This window comes from Eubalaena glacialis, chromosome 3 (genome assembly GCF_028564815.1).
Source record: "Eubalaena glacialis isolate mEubGla1 chromosome 3, mEubGla1.1.hap2.+ XY, whole genome shotgun sequence".
In the NCBI taxonomy this organism is placed as follows: domain Eukaryota; kingdom Metazoa; phylum Chordata; class Mammalia; order Artiodactyla; family Balaenidae; genus Eubalaena; species Eubalaena glacialis.
In genome coordinates, this window is record NC_083718.1 from 157,145,769 (window position 1) to 157,167,286 (window position 21,518).

Consider the following 21,518-nt stretch of genomic DNA (forward strand, 5'->3'; position numbering starts at 1 on the left):
TCATATGCAAAAGAATGAAGTTAGATACTTACTTTACATCATAAAGAAAAATTAACTCAAAAGTGATCAAAGGCCTAATTATGAGAGCTAAAACTCTTAGAAGAAAACATACGGAGGAAATCTTTATGACACTGGATTTGGCAATGATTTCTTGGATATGACACCAAAAGCTCAAGCAACAAAAGATAAAATAGATAAATTGAACTTCATCAAAATTAAAAACTTTTGTGCATCAAGGACACTATCAAGAAAGTGAAAACACAATCCAAATAATGGAAGAAAATATATACAAATCATATACCTGATAAGAGCTTAATATCTAGAATATAGAGAGAATTCCTACAACTCAACAACAAAAATAAACAGACCAATTAAAAAATGGACAAAGAACTTGATTTCTCCAGAGAAGGTTTACAGATGAACAATAATCATATGAAAAGATGCTCAACATCACTAGTAATTAGGAAAACGCAAAATAAAACCACAATGAGACACCACTTCATACATATTAAGATGGCTATTTTTTTAAATTAACACATAATTGATTTACAATATTGTGTTAGTTTCAGCATAGTGATTCAGTATTTTTGCAGATTATACTGCATTATGGGTTATTACAAGATAATAGGAATAATTCCCTGTGTTATTCTGGTTGCTTATCTGTTTTATATATAGTAGTTTGTACCTGTTAATCCCGTACCCCTAATTTGTCCCTCCCCACTTCCCTCTCCCCTGTGGTAACCACAAGTTTGTTTTCTATGCCTGTGAATCTGTTTCTGTTTTGTATATACAATCATTTGTATTATTTTTAGATTTCACATATAAGTGATATCATATAGTATTTGTCTTTCTCCTGTCTGACTTATTTCACTAAGCATAATACTCTCTAGGTCTATCCATGTTGAAGCAAATGGAAGAATTTCATTCTTTTTATGGCTGAGTAATATTCCATTGTGCACACATACATATATATATTTATATATATAACATCTTCTTTATCCATTCATCTGTTGATGGACACTTGGGTTGCTTCCATATCTTAGCTATTGCAAATAGTGTTGCTATGAACATTGGGGTGCATGTATATTTTCTAATAAGTGTTGTCATTTTTTCCAGATATACACCCAGGAGTGGAACTGCTGGATCATATGGTAGTTCTATTTTTAGTTTTTAGTGGGAATCTCCATACTGTTTTCCACAGTGGCTGCACCAATTTACATTCTTACCAACAGTGTACGAGGGTTCCCATTTCTCCACATCCTCTCCAACATTTGCTATCTGTAGACTTTTTGATGATAGCCATTCTGACAGGTGTGAGGTGATATCTCACTGTGGTATTGATTTGCATTTCTCTAATAATTAGTGATATTGAGCATCTTTTCATGTGAAGATGGCTATTCTTTTAAAAATGGAAAATAACAAGTGTTAGCTAGGATGCAGAGAAACTGGAACCCTGGTGTATTCTGGTGTATTGCTGGTAGGAGTAAGAAATGGTGCAGCTGCTATGGAAAGCAGTATGGTGGTTCCTCAAAAAGCTAAAGAACTGTCATATGATCCAACAATTCCACTTCTAGGTATCTACCCAAAATAACTGAAAGCAAGCACTCAAATAGGTACTTGTACATCCATGTTCAGAGCAGCATTACTCACAATGTCCATTGATGGATAATGGATAAACAAAATATGGTACATACATACAATGGAATATTATTTAGCCTTGAAAAGGAATGAAGTACTGACATGTGCTAAAACATGGATGAATCTTGAAAAAGTTATGCTGAGTGAAAGAAACCAGACACAAGAAGCCACATTTTATATAATTCCATTTATATGTAATGTTCAGAATAGGCAAATCTATTAAGACAGATGTAGATTAGGGGGACTTCCCTGGCAGTCCAGTGGTTAAGACTTCACCTTCCAATGCAGGGGGTGAGGGTTCGATCCCTGGTTGGGGAGCTAAGATCCCACATGCCTCACGGCCAAAAAAACAAAACATAAAACAGAAGCAATGTTGTAACAGATTCAATAAAGACTTTAAAAATGGTCCACATCAAAAAAAAAAAAAAAGAGACAGATGTAGATTAGTGGTTACCAGGGGCTAGAGGGAGTGTAGAATAGGGGAGTGATTGCAAAGGAGTAGGGGGTTTCTTTTTGGGTGATGAAAATGTTCTAATCGAAAGTAGTAATGATTGTAAGACCTTGTGAATATGTTAAAAACCAGTGAATTGTGTATTCTTAAATGGTGATTATACAGTATGTGAATCATATTTCAATTAAAAAAATCATATTTCAATAAAACAAATTGCCCTTCCCCCAAAACTCTCTGACAGATCACATCATTTCGCTGCTTAAAACTACCCACTGACTTTCTGTCCCAATTAATACAAAATGCAAAGTCCTTTCTGTGGCCCACAAGGCATTATAAAATCCAGCTCCTGCCTCATGTTCTTCCACACCCTCCCACCCCAACACCATTGTTCACTTAGCAATAGCCACTTCAGTCTCCTTTCTACATGCCAAGCATGTTCCCACCTCAGGACCTTGGCACATGCTGTATCCCTACCTGGGATGCTCTTGCCCAGTATATACATCAACATCACTCATTCCAGACTCCTGTTCTCTACTCAAACATCATCTTAATGAGAAAATTCCTAGAAAACATGATTTAAAATTTCAACCCCTGGGCTTCCCTGGTGGCACGGTGGTTAAGAATCCGCCTGCCAATGCAGGAGACACGGGTTCGAGCCCTGGTCTGGGAAGATCTCACATGCCGCGGAGCAACTAAGCCCGTGCACCACAACTACTGAGCCTGCACTCTAGAGCCTGCGAGCCACAACTACTGAGTCCGCGTGCCACAACTACTGAAGCCTGCGTGCCTAGAGCCCGTGCTCCGCCACAAGAGAAGCCACTGCAATGAGAAGCCCACGCACCGCAATGAAGAGTAGCCCCCGCTCGCCGCAACTACAGAAAGCCTGCGAGCAGCAACAAAGACCCAACGCAGCCAAAAATATATTAATTAATTAATTTAAAAAAAAATTTAAACCCCTGCCCCACAAAAACACATACCCTCATATCTCTTTATCTGGTTTTATTTTTCTTCATAGCACTCAATACCATGACATACCATACATGCTTTTGTCTGTCCGTCTCTTTGTCTGCTAAAACCTACTGTATCTCCAGTATTTAGAACAGTGCCTGCACATAACAAGAACTGAATAAATACAGTATGATAGATGCATGGATGGATGGATGAATTTGAACAAATGAACGAATAAATGGAAGCAAAAAGACAAACAGAAATGTAGTAACTTGTTTTATGAAAAAATATGTAGTAAATGGTAGGGCAGAGACTCAACCTAGGTCTGCCTGACTCTCAAGCCCAGGATCTTTACTTCTATGCTATAATTCCACTTACTAATTTGGAGACACTGGAGGAATTACTTGTTGGGTGGAAGTGTATTTTGTATAATGACAAGATATCACATACATCTCGAAATCCATTTTTTAGTTCCTGTCCATTTTCATGCAACTACCAAATTACATGGAAAAGCATAACAATTGACAGCCTCCAAAATGACTGAACTTCATTTATTTTATATTGTTCAGCTATTTTAACATTACGCTAATTAAATGAATCTGACTCCCTCTCTAAAGACAAGAACACCAAACCAGCTGCAAACTCCAAATCTCTCTGCACCCATAATGTATACTAGTGAGAACATGCCAAAGGAAATGGGCCTTTATACCTGGTGGGCATACAGTAGGTTCTGCTCTTGCAAGAGCCATTCTGGGGCAGAAGCAAACAGGGATCTAAGTACAATACCCCTCTCCTTCTGACCAAGACTCAGAGGACAATTATAATAACTTTTAACTTTCCAGACTAGGCTACAAGGACAAGAAATAATGGGCTAAGTGGTAAGTCACTCATTTTATTAACATCAGTTTCTCCACACTTACTACAAATGTTTAAGTATTGATTAAACTTATTCAAAACACCTTACGCTTTGTGGTTCTTAATTTCCTGTCTTCTCTACTTCAGATGCTAAGCCATGTTCTGCCTCCTACTGCATACTCCCTACAAAGACTTGCCCAGCTCTCTGAAGAAGAGGTACCATGGAGTTTCAATTATTTGGGGAGATGACTAAGCACAGAGATCAGGTAAGCCCAGGTAAGTCAGCCCCCTCATTTTACAAGTGAGGCATTTCAAGCCCAGAAATGATAGTTCCTGTTGAAACCACATATAACTTGTTAGTGGCAAAGCCTAGGTTAGTATCCATGTTTCCAAGATTCCTTCCAGAATAAAACTCTTTCTACTCTAATACTAAAGATAAAAAATACGTATTTTTCTGGTTTACTTAACTCTAAGTTTTCAAAATAGAGGAATGTGTCTAATTGAATCTTGTAACCTCAGAACTTAGATCAGTGCCCAACACACAGTAGGTATTAGTATGTATTTACTGAATGATCAATTGTTTAAATGGGAGTTACTTTATTAAAAAGTATTTCTGGCGAATTCCCTGGAGGTCCAGTGGTTAAGGACTGGGTGCTTTCACTGCTGGGGCCAGGGTTCAATCCCTGGTCGGGGAAATAAGATCCCGCAAGCCACGCAGTGCAGCCAAAAAAAAAAAAAAAAAGTACTTCTGATCTTTATTAATTAAATATTTAAAGGCAGTTAGAATATGCCTAACTTTATCTACAATAAATAACCAAGAAATTCCTCTAGTTTAAAACTAAATTGATCCTGGGACTTCCCTGGTGGTCCAGTAGTTAAGAATCCGCCTTCCAATGTAGGAGACGCAGGATCCATCCCTGGCTGGGGAACTAAGACCCCACATGCCGTGAGGCAACTAAGCCCACACGCTCTAGAGCCCGTGCCGCAACTAAGACCCGACGCAGCCAAATAAATAAAGATTAAAAGTTAAAAAAAAAAAAAAAAATTCAATCAATAATTTAAAAAAAACTAAATTGACCCAAAAATTCCTCCAGTTTCAAATAAAAATCATTTTCACAGGATATCCTTCCTTCTCAGCAAACTCTATTCATTAGAGGCACACATTCCTGGAAGAAGCTACCTGCCTAAGGCCTTAATTCATTTCACCTAACCTTAAGCAAAGGCAAATCTCAGAGAACTTCCAAATAAAGGGAACCAAAAGAAAAAAAAAAAAATGACAGAAATAATAGGAAAGTGACCAAGTACAAATATTTGCTGAATGTGATGCTGAAAAGCCACTCTCCTTCAGTTATGTATACCTACTCAGTGTATCATTCCATTAAGAGTCCTCATAGCGCCCTTGCCCAATTTTTAGAAGACTCAGGACACTTGAGAACCTAGAATTGAGATCCACTGCTAGAAATTAATTTAAAGACAGAAATGTGACTCTTAAATAATGAAATATATCCAAATTTAACCTAATATATTTACAAGAATTCTGAAACTAACACATCTTAGACTAAAACTAAAAAATGAAGCACTATCACATATATTAAGTGATCTTTCTAATACCTATATATATATTTTAAAAAAAACAGGTATCATGGTTTATCATTTTATAGATAAGGCAACTGAGGAGATGAAGCAATTCCTCTACATTACAAAGCTAATTAAGTGACATAGCCGAGACTGAACCCTAGTAGTTTGCTGACTCATAACTCCAGTCTCTTTATATCAAAGCACAGTGAGTTTTCATAAAGCAGCCAAAAGGATTTTACAAGAATCTCAGAGGACAATTTAATCATTGGAGCATTTTTACAAAACAAAATCCCAGGATGACAGTAACAGAAACACCATGTGTTTCACACATTTTTAAATGCATATGATACATACATAAAGTATACTTAATAAATAAATAGGAATACTGTCGTGTCCTCTCTGTAGTCATGTCTCATACATGTCTGTGAGAGACTTTTCAAAGCCATCGTTTTAACACAGCCCTGTTTCTTTCGTGTTTCCCAAATCTGGCTCCTTAGCAAAATCACAGTGGCTGTGCTCGCAGGTGCAAAAGTACAGGCTCCCAGGCCCCAACATGGAGATTTTAGTTTAAACAAGCTCAGAATCTGCATTTTAACTGCTTCTATTATTTAAATGTTTGTTTTTAATCTGAAAAATAAGCATTCTAGATGATTCTGATTAGCCAAATATGCAGTACTACCCCAACAGAAGTCTTAGAGAAAAAGCAAGCCAAGAAAACATATGAAATTTAAATCCAGAGACAAAGATTATTAACGAATTTCCCCAGCCCAGAAGCCAGAAGAGAACAAACAGGTAAACGACAGCCCTATTCCAACCGTGAACCCAAACGTAGCTTTTGTTTGCCCCAACTTGTTGACCTCTCCCTAGTACCATGCTATGGGACAGATGTAGATGCTAAGAGTTTCAATTTTAACATTCTAAAAAAGCTTGACTCTACTAAAACTCGGTAAAGCCCAAAACACAAGCATAAGACTGTGATGGGTATTTAAGTGGCAGCTTTCCCCCAGACCCTAGGCAAAAATTGACACAGAGAAGAGGATTTGGGGTGGGGAGTGATGAGGGAGAGGGGAGGAGCTGACCTAGTGAGAGAAGTTGGCTGGCCCACTGGTTTCACTGGCCCAGACAGGAGTCCACAGAAAAAAACACTCATGAATGAGAGTCCTCTGAGTGATACTGAGAACAGTCCCCAGGAGGGATTCCTAAGCAGGATATTATAATCATAATCATAATCATCATCTACTTACAAGCTGCCTCTTCTTGGAAGGCTCAACTCCTTCTGAAAAGCAAAACACAAACATAAGTTAGAGAGAAATAAGGACCCATCTGAGTCCTACAGGTCTGTACTAAATGTCCTAGAAGATTTATAGCATCATCTTAATAATGGCAAAAACTCAATATTTCTAAATAATAACCTTTTTCTTTGTCTCTCAAATTTTAGTGAAATAATAAGCAGTCTGGTTAACTATCTATCATCTCCTCATTCTTCCTTCCCAAAAGGAATGTCTCACGAAATACTTGCAGCACTTTCACCACTAGATGGAACCAACTGGCCAGTGAAGAGTCCAGGTATTCACTGGGCCAGCCATCAACAGCTGATGAATTGTAAAGGACCCATATCATTAGAGTCAGTGATATGAAAGGAATGAAATGGAATATTTTCTTTAATTATAAAATATTTTTGACAAATAAATAAGTACAGAAAATAATATCACAAAGAGATGACTATACACACCACTGGCATGAGAAATAACCCTTGCAATAGCAGTTGGGCCCCTGTGACTTGCTTTCTAAATTTATCAAGTCCCACCTCCCACTAGTCTCCACTTAACAACTATTCTTAATTTTTTGTTTATCTTTTCCATAAGGGTCTTTATTTTTTATTACATATATCCATAAATTATTAGTATTGTTTTACACATTTTTAAACTATATACTTAAAACACTGTATATATTCATCTGCTGACATCAATCTGATTATAATTAGGAGATTCACCCATGTGAATATATTTCACTTTAGTTCATATATCTATAGTACAGTAGTCCAGTCTATAGATTTTTATAGTATTTATTTATCCATTCTCCAGTAAATGGAAATTTAATTTTCTTTCCACGTTTTTCTTCTCCATCAAAACAATCCTCCTTCAATAACAAAAAAACAAACAACCCAATCCAAAAATGGGCAGAAGACCTAAATAGACATTTCTCCAAAGAAGATATACAGATTGCCAACAAACACATGAAAGAATGCTCAACATCATTAATCATTAGAGAAATGCAAATCAAAACTACAATGGGATATCATCTCACACAGGTCAGAATGGCCATCATCAAAAAATCTAGAAACAATAAATGCTGGAGGGGGTGTGGAGAAAAGGGAACACTCTTGCACTGTTGGTGGGAATGTAAATTGATACAGCCACTATGGAGAACAGTATGGAGGTTCCTCAAAAAACTACAGATAGAACTACCATACGACCCAGCAATCCCACTACTGGGCATATACCCTGAGAAAACCATAATTCAAAAAGAATTACGAAAATGTTCATTGTAGCTCTATTTACAATAGCCAGGACATGGAAGCAACCTAAGTGTCCATCATCGGATGAATGGATAAAGAAGATGTGGCACATATATACAATGGAATATTACTCAGCCATAAAAAGAAACAAAATTGAGTTATTTGTAGTGAGGTGGATGGACCTAGAGTCTGTCATAGAGAGTGAAGTAGGTCTGAAAGAGAAAAACAAATACCGTATGCTAACACATATATATGGAATCTAAGAAAAAAAAAAAAAGAAAAGGTCATGAAGAACCTAGGGGTAAGACGGGAATAAAGACACAGACCTACTAGAGAATGGACTTGAGGATATGGGGAGGGGGAAGCGTAAGCTGTGACAAAGTGAGAGAGTGGCATGGACATATATACACTACCAAACGTAAAATAGATAGCTAGTGGGAAGCAGCCGCATAGCACAGGGAGATCAGCTCGGTGGTTTGTGACCACCTAGAGGGGTGGGATAGGGAGGGTGGGAGGGAGGGAGACGCAAGAGGGAAGAGATATGGGAACACATGTATATGTATAGCTGATTCACTTTGTTATAAAGCAGAAACTAACACACCACTGTAAAGCAATTATACTCCAATAAAGATGTTAAAAAAAATAAAAATTAAAAACAATAAATAAATAAAAATGGGGGAAAAAAACAAAAAAAAATGCTCCTATAAACATGCTGTACTTGCTTCCTCATGCACATGTATACAAAGTTTCTTGGAAGTATACACTTAGATGCGGCATGAACTGAGTCAGAAACTGCATCAGAAATTGCTCCCAAAATGACTGTACCAATTTACCTTCCCCCTCCAACACTTCCTAAGAGTTCTCCTTTCCAGACCTGTCTCCCAAACTCCTGACACTTATAATCAATTGCCTTCTCAACATCTCAAATCCGAAGTGTCCAAAACTGAATGCGTTCTCTCCACCAAAACGGACTCCAACCATAGCCTTTCCCCATCTCAGATGATGGTAATTCTATTCTTCCTGTTGTTCAGACCAAAACCCTGGACATCTGGACTCTTGTTTTTAACACACCCCACATCCCACCCAACAGGAATTCTTAATGGCTTTAAATTTAAAATACAGCCAGAATACAACCATTTTTCACTATCTCCAAAGACTTACATGCTTACAATCTCTTAACCAAAAACCTTGGATTTAGTCATGTTTTAGAAATCAGAATTGCGGGTGGGTAATTAAAGTAATAGCGCATATATATATATATATATATATACACACACACACACACACACACACATACATATACATATATATATAATATATAACACCCTCAACAAAGACTAGGTCACCAACAAAATACATCAAAAACATTAAGATTTCTCCAGTAAAATGTATGACAGCCACAATAAATGTCATAAAAACTCTAAAGAGTCTCAGTTCAGTTTTGTCACCAGAAGAGTTCAAATTAGGTCAGGTTTCACTGCTAAATGAGTTACAGAATCTCTTGGGTTTTGCTAGTACGATCTAAGCCACCATGGTATCTCCCCAGCCTCACAACTGTCTCCAACTGGTATCCCATTCCTTCTTCTATCCTTAACCCACATGGTCTGTTCTTAACATAACAGTGATCCTTTTAAAGGTCAGTAAGATCACAACACTCCTACTCAAAATCCTGGAATGGCTCCCCATTTCATTCAAGAATAAAAGTCAAGACCTAGATGGGTGACCCACCACCCTTCCCCAGTATCTCTCTGACCTCCTCTCTCCCGTGCACACTTGCACATTTTGATCCAGCCACACTGGACTTTACTGTTTGTCAAACACATTCGGTATTCTTCTGCCTTAAAGCCTTGTGCTAATCTGTGCACTCTGCCTAGAATGCTCCTCTTCCCCAAATATTTCCTTGGCTAACCCCTACAGCTTTCAAATCTCTTGGCTCAATTTTCACCTGAGTTCTTAATGAAGCCTACTACCCTGATAGCTCTATATAACATTACAACGTATTTTCCACCCCATCACACTCTTACTCCACTCTGCTTTTATAACCAATACACTTTCAATACACTTACCACTTCTAACATACTACGTAATTTACTTGTTTATAATGTTTATTGTTCGTTTTCGGTCTTTCCCCACTAAAATCTAAGCTCCATGAGTGCTGGGATCTTAGTCTGTTTTATTTAGTAATGTACCTCAACGACTTAGAACAGTGACTGGCAAGTAGTAGATGCTCAAAAATTTGTTGAACAAATGATTTCACATACTCGCCAATACCTGGCATTTGTCAGACTGTTTAATTTTTGTCCATCTAAGGGCTGTGATCATATCACAGTATGGGTTTAATTGCCATTTCCCATAATCACTAGTGAAGCTAAACAGTGTTTTATATGTTTATTGGCCATTAGGGTTTCCTCAACTGTGAACTGCCTATTTACAATCGTCCCTTGGTATCAGCGGGGGATTGGTTTCAGAAGTCCTGGCAGATACTAATACCTGCAGATGTTCAAGTCCCTTAGATAAAACAGAGCCATACAGTACAGTTGGCCCTCCATATCTGCGGCTGGGGAGCCCGCCAAGATGCAGGGTCAAGTGTATATCCCTGGCCTATTTTTCTATCAGGTTTTCTAACTTTTTTCTTATTGAGTTATAGGCATTTACCTAATATATTCTGGATACTAATTATTTGTGGATTATATTCACTGAAAATGTTCTCTCAGTCTTTTTACTTTTTTTTGATGGAGTCACCAAAGAATTTAATTTTTATATCATCAAATCTATTATTCTCCTTTATATTATCTATTTTTACATATAAGAAATACATCCCTAAGACTCCACGCTCCCAATGCAGAGAACCCGGGTTCGATCCCTGGTCGGGCAACTAAATCCCGCACACATGCCGCAACTAAGAGCTCGCATGCCTCAACTAAGACCCAGAGCAGCCTAAATAAATAAATAAATATTAAGAAATACATCCCTGACACACAGAGACATGAATACATTTACTTATATTTTCTTCTAAAAGATTATAGGTTTACTTTTCACACTAAGTTTGTGAATGTACCTGGAACTTATTTTTGCATATGCTGGGAGATAGGAATCCCATTATATTTTTTTTCTATAGGAGTGATCAATTATCCCAAGCCATTTATTAAATGATATGCAATGTCAGCTCTGTCATATATTAAGTTTCCATGTACACAGGGGTGTCTTTCTTGACTATATTCTATTCCACTGTGCTGTCAGCCCCTGTGCCTATACCACGCTGTTTAATTGGTATAGCTTGACAATAAATCTTGATATTTGTAAGGCAAGTCCACTCACATTGTTATTAGTCCTCAAAATTATGGGAGTTATTCTTGGGACTCTGCTCTTCCATATAAATTTTAGGATCAAGTTGTAGATTAAAACTTGACACTGCACTCAATCTAGAGGATAACTGACACATTTATAATACAGACAACTGCTATATAAGAACATGGCAAATCTCTCCATTTATTTAGGTCTTCTTTAATATGTTTTAATAAAGTTTGATACATTTTCACATAAAGATTATACAAATCTTCTGTTATATTTATTTCTAGATAGCTTACATTTTCTTGTTGCCATTATAGTGTATTTTTTAACTAAATCAAGAGCTGTATTTCATTACACCAGTAACACCATTTTCTTCCCAATACAATATGAAAATTTTCAAACACAGGAAACAGAAAAGTTAAAAGATTTGTACAGCGAACAGCCATATACACACCCACAACCCAGACTGTACAACTGTTAACATTTTGTGATATTTTCTTTGTCACATATTTAGCCATCTATCCACCCATGTGGTTTTTTAAAAATATTTATTTATTTATTTTGGCTGCGCTGGGTCTTAGTTGCAGCATGCGGGATATTCGCTGCAGCACGCAGACTCTTAGTTGCGGCATGCAGACTTCTTAGTTGCGGCATGCGAACTCTTAGTTGCAGCATGCATGCAGGATCTAGTTCCCCGACCAGGGATCAAACCCGGGCCCTCTGCATTGGGAGCGAGGAGTCTTTTTTTTTTTTTTTGGCTGCGTTGGGTCTTCACTGCTGCACATGGGCTTTCTCTAGTTGCAGCGAGCAGGGTCTACTCTTCGTTGCGGTGCGTGGGCTTCTCATTGCTATGGCTTTTCTTGCTGAGGAGCATGGGCTCTAGGGTGTGCGGGCTTCCGTAGTTGTGGTGCACAGGCTTCAGTAGTTGTGGCTCACGGGCTCTAGAGCACAGGCTCAGTAGTTGTGGCGCACAGGCTTAGTTGTTCCGCGGTATGTGGGATCTTCCCAGACCAGGGCTCGAACCCGTGTCCCCTGCAGTGGCAGGCGGATTCTTAACCACTGCACCACCAGGAAAGCCTGGGAGTGTGGATTCTTACCCACTGGACCACCAGGGAAGTCCCTGTTTTTTTTGTTGTTGTTGTTATTTTGTTTTTGGTTTTTTTTTAATGCATCTCAAAGTAGACTGTGGACATCAGTACACACTTCAGTATGTATATCATTAAGTAGAATTCAGTATTTGTTTACAACTTTTTCATGTTGGGTTTTTTTTTTAAGGTAAACTTATAAACGCTGAACTGCACAAACCTTAGGTGTACCAATGAATAAGTATGATAAATGTATATGCTCAGATAACCTAAATCCCTATCAAAATACAGAATATTTCCATCAGTTCAGAAAGTTTCATCATGTCCTTTCTTGGTAAATCCCCAACAAACCACTATTCCCTCGCCCCAAGCAAATACTATTCCCATATTTTCACCATAGATTTTTTTTCACCAGAGCTTCATATCAATGGAATTATACAAGTATGAACCTCTTTATATAACCCCTTCTTTCACTCAGTATAGTGTTTCAGAAATTCATCCATGTGGTTGTATATAACAGTAGCAATATCCAATCATATTAATATACCACAGTTTATTTATCCTTTCTCCTACTCATGGACATTTGAGTTATATCCAGTTTTGAGCTATTAGCATTCCTGTACAAGTCTTTTTAATAGGCCTATGTCTCATTTGTCTTGAGTAAATAAGAGTGTAATTGCTGGGTTATAGGATAGATGTATGTTTAGTTTTATAAGAAACTACCAGATCTTTTTCTAAAGTGATTATACCATGTTACACTTCCATTAACAATGTATGAGAGTTTCAACTGCTCCACATTCTAGCTAATATAGGTTACCCTCGTTAATAATACAAGAATTGGTCTACAGTCATACCAAGATATGATATCAGTATTTTAAATTTCAGCCATTCTTGTGAGTGTGTAGCGGTATCTCACTGTGGATTTGCATTTTCCTGATGAATAATGATGTTGAGCATCTTGTCATGTGCTTACTAGCCATCAGTACATATTCTTGTATGAATTACCTTAAAATATTTTGCCCCTTTTATAACTGGACTATTTATCTTTTTATTATTGAGTTGTAAGCGTTCTTCATATATTCTAGATGCAAGTCCTTCATTAGATATTTTGATGAGTATTTTCTCCCAGCCTGTGGCTTGCCTAGTGAAGTTATAAGTGGTGTCTTCTTTTTTTTTTTTGCCATGCCACATAGTTTGTGGGATCTTGGTTCCCCGACCAGGGAACAAACCCGTGCCCCCTGCAGTGGAAGCGTGGAGTCCTAACCACTGGATCACAAGGGAATTCCCATAAGTGGCGTCTTTTTTTTTTTTTTTTTTTTTTTGAAAAAGACAGATTTTTCTTGTCCTCATGGAGCTTACAGTCTAACGGGAAGAAAGACAATAACTGAGTCATCACACACATAACTAAAGTAGTTACAAGTTGGGATCAGTGCTCGAGCAGAGAATAACAGGGGCGAGAGAAGTTGACTTCATTTTTATCAAAATGACACATGCATCTGGTTAAAAAAAAACACACAAACACTATAGAACAACTTCGAATATAACAAACAGAATCCTTTCATCCTCTCTCCTCAACCTTCAGTTCCACGAGGCTACTTTTAACCTTTCTCTTTTAATTCTTCTGCTGATTGACCTCTATTTCTCTAGATAATATGCTTCTGTCCTCTTTTCTTTTTTTCTTAAATTTTAGAATTTTATTTATTTTTTTATACTGCAGGTTCTTATTAGTTATCCATTTTATACATATTAGTGTATATATGTCAATCCCAATCTCCCAATTCATCACACCACCACCATCCCCCGCCATAAGTGGCATCTTTTGATGAACAAAAGTTTTTACTTTAACGAAGGTCAATTTGCCAGTATTTTTTTTAATGGTTAATGCTTTTAGTATCTTGTCTAAGAAAACTCTGCCCATGCCAGGGACACAAAAATATTTTCCTACATTTTATTTCCATATGCTTTATGGTTTTAGCCTTTATGTTTAGGTCCACATATGTTTATGATCCACCTCTGAATTAATTTTGGGGTAATATGTGAGATGGGGTTAAGGCTCATTTTTTTTCCATATGCTATCCACTTATTCCAGCACCATGTATTAAAAACACTATCTTTTTCTCAACAGATTGCTTTGCCACTTTTGTTGAAAATCAAATTATAATAGAATGGGCTATTTCTGGCTCTCTACTGCACTCTACTTATCTATTTTTCTAGCCTATGCCAGCACCACACTTCCTTGATCATGTAGCTTTATATCAAGTATTGAAGTCAGATCATGGGGTGCTTTAACTTTGTTCTTTTTCAATATTGCTTTGGATGTTCTAGATTCTTGGCATTTCCATATAAATTTTAGAAACAGATTATTCACTTTTACCCAAAAAAGGCCTGCTGGGATTACAGACCAATTTGAAAAGCAGTGACAGCCTAATATTGAGTCTTTATATCCATGAACACAGTATTTCTCCACTAACTTCGACCTGCTTTAATTACTCTAAGCAATGTTTTACAGTTTTCAGCAAAAAGATCTTGTACTTCTATTGCTAAGCTTACCTCTAAGAAGATTTTTTTAATTGAAGTATAGTTGTTGTATAATATTATATAAAGTTGTATATACAATATTGTATAATATTGTATAAAGTTAAGATGATTTTTGAAGCTATTGTAAATAAAATCTTTATTTCACTTACCAATTGCTTGCTTCTGGTATGGGAAAGCAATCAATTTTTTACACATTAACTGTATATATTACAACTTAAATTCATTATTATAGTTGTAATGACTGTTTTGTACATTCCCTAGAATTTTTCTATATAAACAATCATGTTCTCTATAAATAGTTTTACTTCTTTCCACTTACTAGGATTGTCTGTGGTACACATCCTTGCCTTGTGTCTCATTTGATTGTAGAGGGAAAGAGTTCAACATTTTACTACTAAATATGATGTTAGCTGTAGATTTTTCATAGGCCACTTTGATCAAATTGATAAAGTTCCTTTCTATTCCTAATTTGCTTAGAGTTTTTATCAGTAATGAGTACTGATTTTGCCAAGTACTTTCTCTGCATATGCTGAAATAATCATATGGTTTTTCTCCTCTATTCTGTTAATGTGGTGAATTACAGTGATTGATTTTCTAGTATTAGACTAATCTCGCATTTCTGGGTTAAACCCAACTTTGTCAAATATACCATTAGATTATCTTTGCTAATATTTTATTAATGATTTTTACACCTATGTTCAGAAGGGATAATGGTCTCCAGTTTTCTTTTATTATAATGCCTTTGTCAGATTCTGGTATAACAATTATGCCAGCCTCCTAAAACTGGCTGTGAAGTGTTCCTGCCTCCTCTATTTTCTGAAAGAGTTTGTGTAAGATTGGTGTTATTTCACTAATAAAACCATCTGGGGTCTGGAGGCTTTTATTTAGGATTTTTTGCCTATATGTTAATAAATAAGATTGGCCTATGTACTTTTTCTCTCAGATTGTCCTTGTCAGTTTTGGCTTCATGGTTATACTATCCTCATAAAATGTGCTAGGAAAGTGTGTCCTCTTCTTCTATTTTCTGAAACAACCTATGTAAAACTGGGAATATCATTCTTTGAACCTACATGACAGTTCTGGCTTCTTGAATAGTTTAAATAGGTAACATGAGGTGGATTTATATTTGGGGGCAATAACAATAAACAAAAATTCTATAAAATGCGTCTCTGAATCCTCTTTAAACAAGGAAATGCATCTATGGTAATCCACCCCTTCTGCATTCCTTACCCACTTCTTGCACCTACACAAAAGCCTACATTTGCGAGATGGATGCCCAGGGCTCCAGATCAGTACATTCTGTGCCAAGCTTTCCAGTACCATACAGACAGGCCTAAGGTAAAGTGGAAGAAGAACTGGTCTCCAATCAGATAAAGGTAGTCCAAGGAACAATGATTTCCCAGTCCTCCCTTTCCCAGAGAATATTCATAGCAGGCTGAGGAAGAAAGCTGCATAATCAGGAAATTTGGCTGAGGTAAGAAGAGCATTCATTTAGGCAAATAACCATAAATTCTCTGACTCGTCACTTACTCTTAGAAAGTAGGATGGTAATATCTGACAATACATTACAACATCAGGTGAAGCCTGTCCCATCCAACCTTCTCTGACCTACTAGTTATCTCTGGACTCTCCGTATTCTTCACGATGTTCTGATTAGCATTCTGAACACATTCAAGTCTATCCCACCTTGAGATAAGAAAAAAATTTCCCTTAATTACTACATACCCCTCTTCAACCACTGCCTTATCAATTCCTTTTTCCCTTCACAGTCACACTTCTTGAATGAGTTGTCTACATTCACTGTCTCCAGTGTCTCACCTTCTATTTTCTTCAACACACTGCAGATATCCCGAGACCTTACCACCCCATTTAAGCCATTCTTGCTAGGTTACCAATGGTCTCTACGTAAAGAACCTTTGCTGCATTTTTAGTCTACCTTTTCTTTTTTGGGCTTGACTGCTCAGCAGCATCTGACAGTATCATTCATTCTTCTGTTTCGAATGACTTTTCTATCCACGAAATCACACTTCCCTGTTTCACCTCTTATCACTACTTAAACAACTTCCTTCATCTCAGATGCTCAAATGTTGATTGTCCTTAAAGCTCTCCCTGGAAACTCCTCTCTACACACATTTTACAAATGACGTCAATATTTGTATCTTCATCCCAGATCTCTCTCCAACTATACAGTTGTATATAGTTTTATATACAACTACCTTGTCCTTAATATGTCTGAAAACTCAACTTATCTTTCTATGCAAACTTGTTCCTTCTCTGTTTTCCGTTTCAGTGATGGTACCACCAAACTCAGAGTCATTCTTGATTCTTCACTTTCTCTCACACTACATATCCAATTATTCATCAAGCCTTGCCAGTTTTACCTCCAAAATATCTACCTTTAGTCAATTTCACTTTTACTTCCACTGCTATGTCTCCTAGTCCAAGCCAGCATCATCCTGTAACATTCTCCTAACCGACCTCACTTTAGTTTTGTTCCCCTTGATTCTTAATGTTATATCAATGTAAATATCATGTAATAAGTATCTATTTTCTAAGTGGTAATATATGAGTTTAACAAAACAAATAATGCAGTCAAAAAGATCTTTTTAAAATGCAGAACTGACTGGATGATTTCTCTTCTTAAAAACCCTTAATAACCCTTAACGGATAAAGTCTAAAATCCTTCCTGTAGCCTATAGGGCACTGCCTAGCTGCTACTGCCTTCCTCTCTAGCATCATTTGCACAATTCTCCAGGCTTGTTGGAGTTTTGATCTTTTAGACACACCATACTCTCTCTCTCACCCTCAGGGTTTCACAGCTATTGTTCTCTCTGCCTTTTCCTTTGTTCTTTTTATACATTCTTGGACCTTAGCTTAAACCTCATTTCCTCTGAGATTTCCCTATACACAGTTTCCCCAGCCTACCTCTATTTAATTCCAACACTTTACTATAATTAGTTGCTTAACTGTCTGTTTTCTGAGACTGACTGTTAGCTGGAGGAGGAGAGATCATTCTTGCTCACAATGGCATTACTAGCACCCAGCACAATACCTGGCCTAGTAAGTACCAAATGAACGTTTGATGAATAAATCAGTGAATCAGTAACGTAAGTAAATGGTACTTACTATTATCACTATCATCATTATAAGGCTCACATAGGGTCTTGCTCATTTGGAGTTATATTGATGAAAACTGTCAATTGCAATTAGGTCAGCAAAAGAGGCTTTACTAGAGAAAGGATATACTCTGCTATCACTTACATTATTTACTGACAGTCTTCAGGATGGTAGCTATTCCACTGTTCGTTTTTGTTTTGTTTTGTTTTTTTAAAGCTTTCAGGAGAGGGAAACAAACAAACAAACAAAACAAAACAAAACCATTACCTACCAAAGAAACCCACTTTTATACCATTTACTAAGTGACCTTAAAAGGACCATTATTCCCAAATACAAGCTCTTCCTCCACTCTGGCAGCAAGCATTCTGCTGGGATGCACAAAAACCTCCCTTTCCTGTGTAGCAAATGTACCATTACAACTGCTCTGGGCATTATGGTGTTTTAGCTCCACTTATTCACACTTGAGTGTGAGTGTATCTTGAGGTCAGGGACCAAGGGGAAATCAGTGTATATGTAGCTATGGTGCGCCTATGAAACTCTAATGTATTTCACTCCTCTTGTTCCATTAAATTCAGATGTCCTCACCCTGAGAACAGGTTCCAATGACAAAATATTTACATTATACAATCATATTAAGAAACATGGAAAAGAGCACAAAATTTTAAGTTAAGAAAACTAGGTTCATGTTATGGCTCAATAACATATAACTTCTGTGGCCTGGGATTTCACCTACCTCTAAAGCTCAGATACAGTGTTTATAAAGGTCAAATAAAACAATGTATACAAAAGTATTTTATTCTATAAATTGTGACACAGATGATATGTGTTGTTCTCATATGAGTTTGAAGAACAGTAAAAAGAGGTTGATGATCCTAACAGGATATTTCTACATGGCATAAAGAACTCAGGGCTCAGAGTCAAAAAAATATTTAAACACAGTTCTACTATTTACTTTGCTCATAAATCCTGGTCAGTCATTAAGCCTTTCTAAATCTAATTTTTCTTATCTGCACACTGAGATAAAAATACCTATTTTGCCTATCTCATAAAAGTTATTCCAAGGCTACAATAAGAAAACACATTTAAAAGCTTAAGGTTTTCATAAAAAAGATGTTCCATATCATATGCCATCAGAGAAATGCAAATCAAAATAATAACGAGACAGTACTACACACCTATAAGAATGGACAAAATCTGGAACACTATAACACCAAATGCTGGTGAGGAATATGGAGCAACAGGAACTCTTATTCACTGCTGGTGGGAATGCAAAATGGTACAGCCACTTTGGAAGACAGTTTGGCAACTCCTTACGAAACTAAACATACTCTTATTTTATGACCCAGCAATTGCACTAGGAGCTGAAAACTTATGTCCACACAAAAACTTGCACACAGATGTTTGTAGCAGCTTTATTTATAATTGCTAAAACTTGGAAACACTCAAGGTGTCCTTCAGTAGATAAACAGATAAATAAACTGTGGTATATCTAGACAATGGAATATTATTCAGCACTAAAAAGAAATGAGCTATTGAGCCATGAAAAGGCATGAAGGAAAATTAAATGCATATTACTAAATGAAAGAAACCAATCTGAAAAGGCTACATACTGTATGATTACAACTATATGATGTTCTAGAAAAGGTCAAACTATGGACACAGTAAAATGATCAGTGGTTGCCAGGGGTGGGGGCATGGGGAGATGAACAGGCAGACCACAGAGGATTTTTAGGGCAGTGAAAATACTGTGTACGATATTATAATTATGGATATATGTCATTATACATTTGTCCCAACCCACGGAATATATAACACCAAGAGTGAATCCTAAAGTAAACTAAGGCCTTTGGGTGATTATGATGTGTCAATGTAGGTTCATCCTTGGTTAAAAAAAAAAAAAAAAGTACCATTCTGGTGAATGATATTGATAATGGGGGAGGCTATGCATGTGTGGGGGCAAGGAGTATATGAGAAATATCTGACCTTCCTCTCAAATTTGCTGTAAACCTAAAATTGCTCTAAAAAAAAAATACGGTCTTTAACACCCCCCCCCAAAAGAAGCTTAGGACTTGACAGTCTGGATTATCATTAATAGTAATAAGTTGCATTTTTCTAATCTGACCCACCTCCAACAAGGTTTAAACGCTAATGGATGAATTGCTGACTCTGCTCCCAAAACTCAAGGATATATTGTTTAGAGTCTCTAAAATTTTCATTACTGTGTTGGATCCCTCAAGTTGACATATTTTGACACTGTCTGCCGAAAATGATATATCTCTCTTTTCTTGAGCTATATTCTGAAGCTGCAAAGAAACCTGTACATACTAAATTCTAGAGAAACAACCACTCACTCCCTTTCACTTGTCCACAAAACAAACTTCTAAAGGTATTACATACAAAATAAGATGGTGCTCTTCACATGAGGAATCACTATCTATATGCATTACTCATTATTCACAATGACTAAACTCATAAAATATTTCCAAAGAAAAGACAAAGGCCAAGTGTCTAAAGGCAACAACCACTACCCCCACAAGTAAATATGCAAGCCAAGAGTCACAAGGCTGGTGTTTGTCCTTTATATCAATAGCCACCAGCATGGAGATGACTGTGGGTTAAAACTATCTCTGCCTGAGACAGCTCCCAAACTGAGTCTCCCTCACCACATTTTCTATTTGAATTCTCACTTACATTTATTTATTTATTCATTCATTCCTCTTTCACTGAGTAGCTGCACTCTTTCCAGAAAAGGAAATTAACAGCCTTTAAGAAACATAACTCAATCTTCCACTCCACTGGAAGTGGATAGAGGGTTGGGTTTTGGAGACAACTTCTCAACTAACATATAAAAGCAAGGCAGGGGTTGGGAGGTGGGGGCATTCTCCACAACTGAAAGACTAGATATCTCTTTATAGAACTTGTAATTAAACCCATATAGTGTGCTTAACATAAATAACACTGTTTGGAGTGAGAGCAGGAGTGGAGAACAACACTCTAGGGGCCACTCAGAATCCACTGCTGATGAAACTACCATCCTATACTTCGGTGACCAACTGGATGAAAGAAGACAACAAATACTTTTTTACTCTTGTTGAAATACATTATAAATACAGAAAAATGCACATAAGCATACAACTCAAATTTTCACAAACTGAACACACTAGTGTAACCAACAGCCAGATTTTTAAAAAATGAATTATTACCATCAATCCAGAAGCATCCTCATGTCCCCTCTTCCAGTCACTACCTACACTCCCCAGGAAAACCATCTTCTTGATTTCTAAACTTTATAGGTCAGTTTTGCTGTTTTGGCATTTTCTTTACACGGAATATAGAGTATATACTCTTCTCTGTCTAGCACTTGTGTTCAACATATGCCCAGTTCAAGTCCCAGAAGGCAAAAAGTAAATGCAGATGTTAACAATATCTGAAGAGATAATGGCTAAGAAATTCCCAAAACTGATAATAGAAATGAATACACAATATATAGGAAGCATAA

The 21,518-nt window shown here is 36.9% G+C and overlaps 1 protein-coding gene across 4 annotated transcripts in view; it reads right to left on the bottom strand.

The window, feature by feature from the left end:
* MAST2 (microtubule associated serine/threonine kinase 2) overlaps nucleotides 1–21,518 on the bottom strand; it is a 250,452-nt gene that overhangs the window by 106,208 nt on the left and 122,726 nt on the right. For all 4 annotated transcript variants that reach the window (XM_061184277.1, XM_061184276.1, XM_061184275.1 and 1 more), the window contains one exon: nucleotides 6,715–6,746. In XM_061184277.1, coding sequence (XP_061040260.1) covers nucleotides 6,715–6,746 — 32 coding nt within the window. The remainder of the gene's footprint in view (nucleotides 1–6,714; nucleotides 6,747–21,518) is intronic.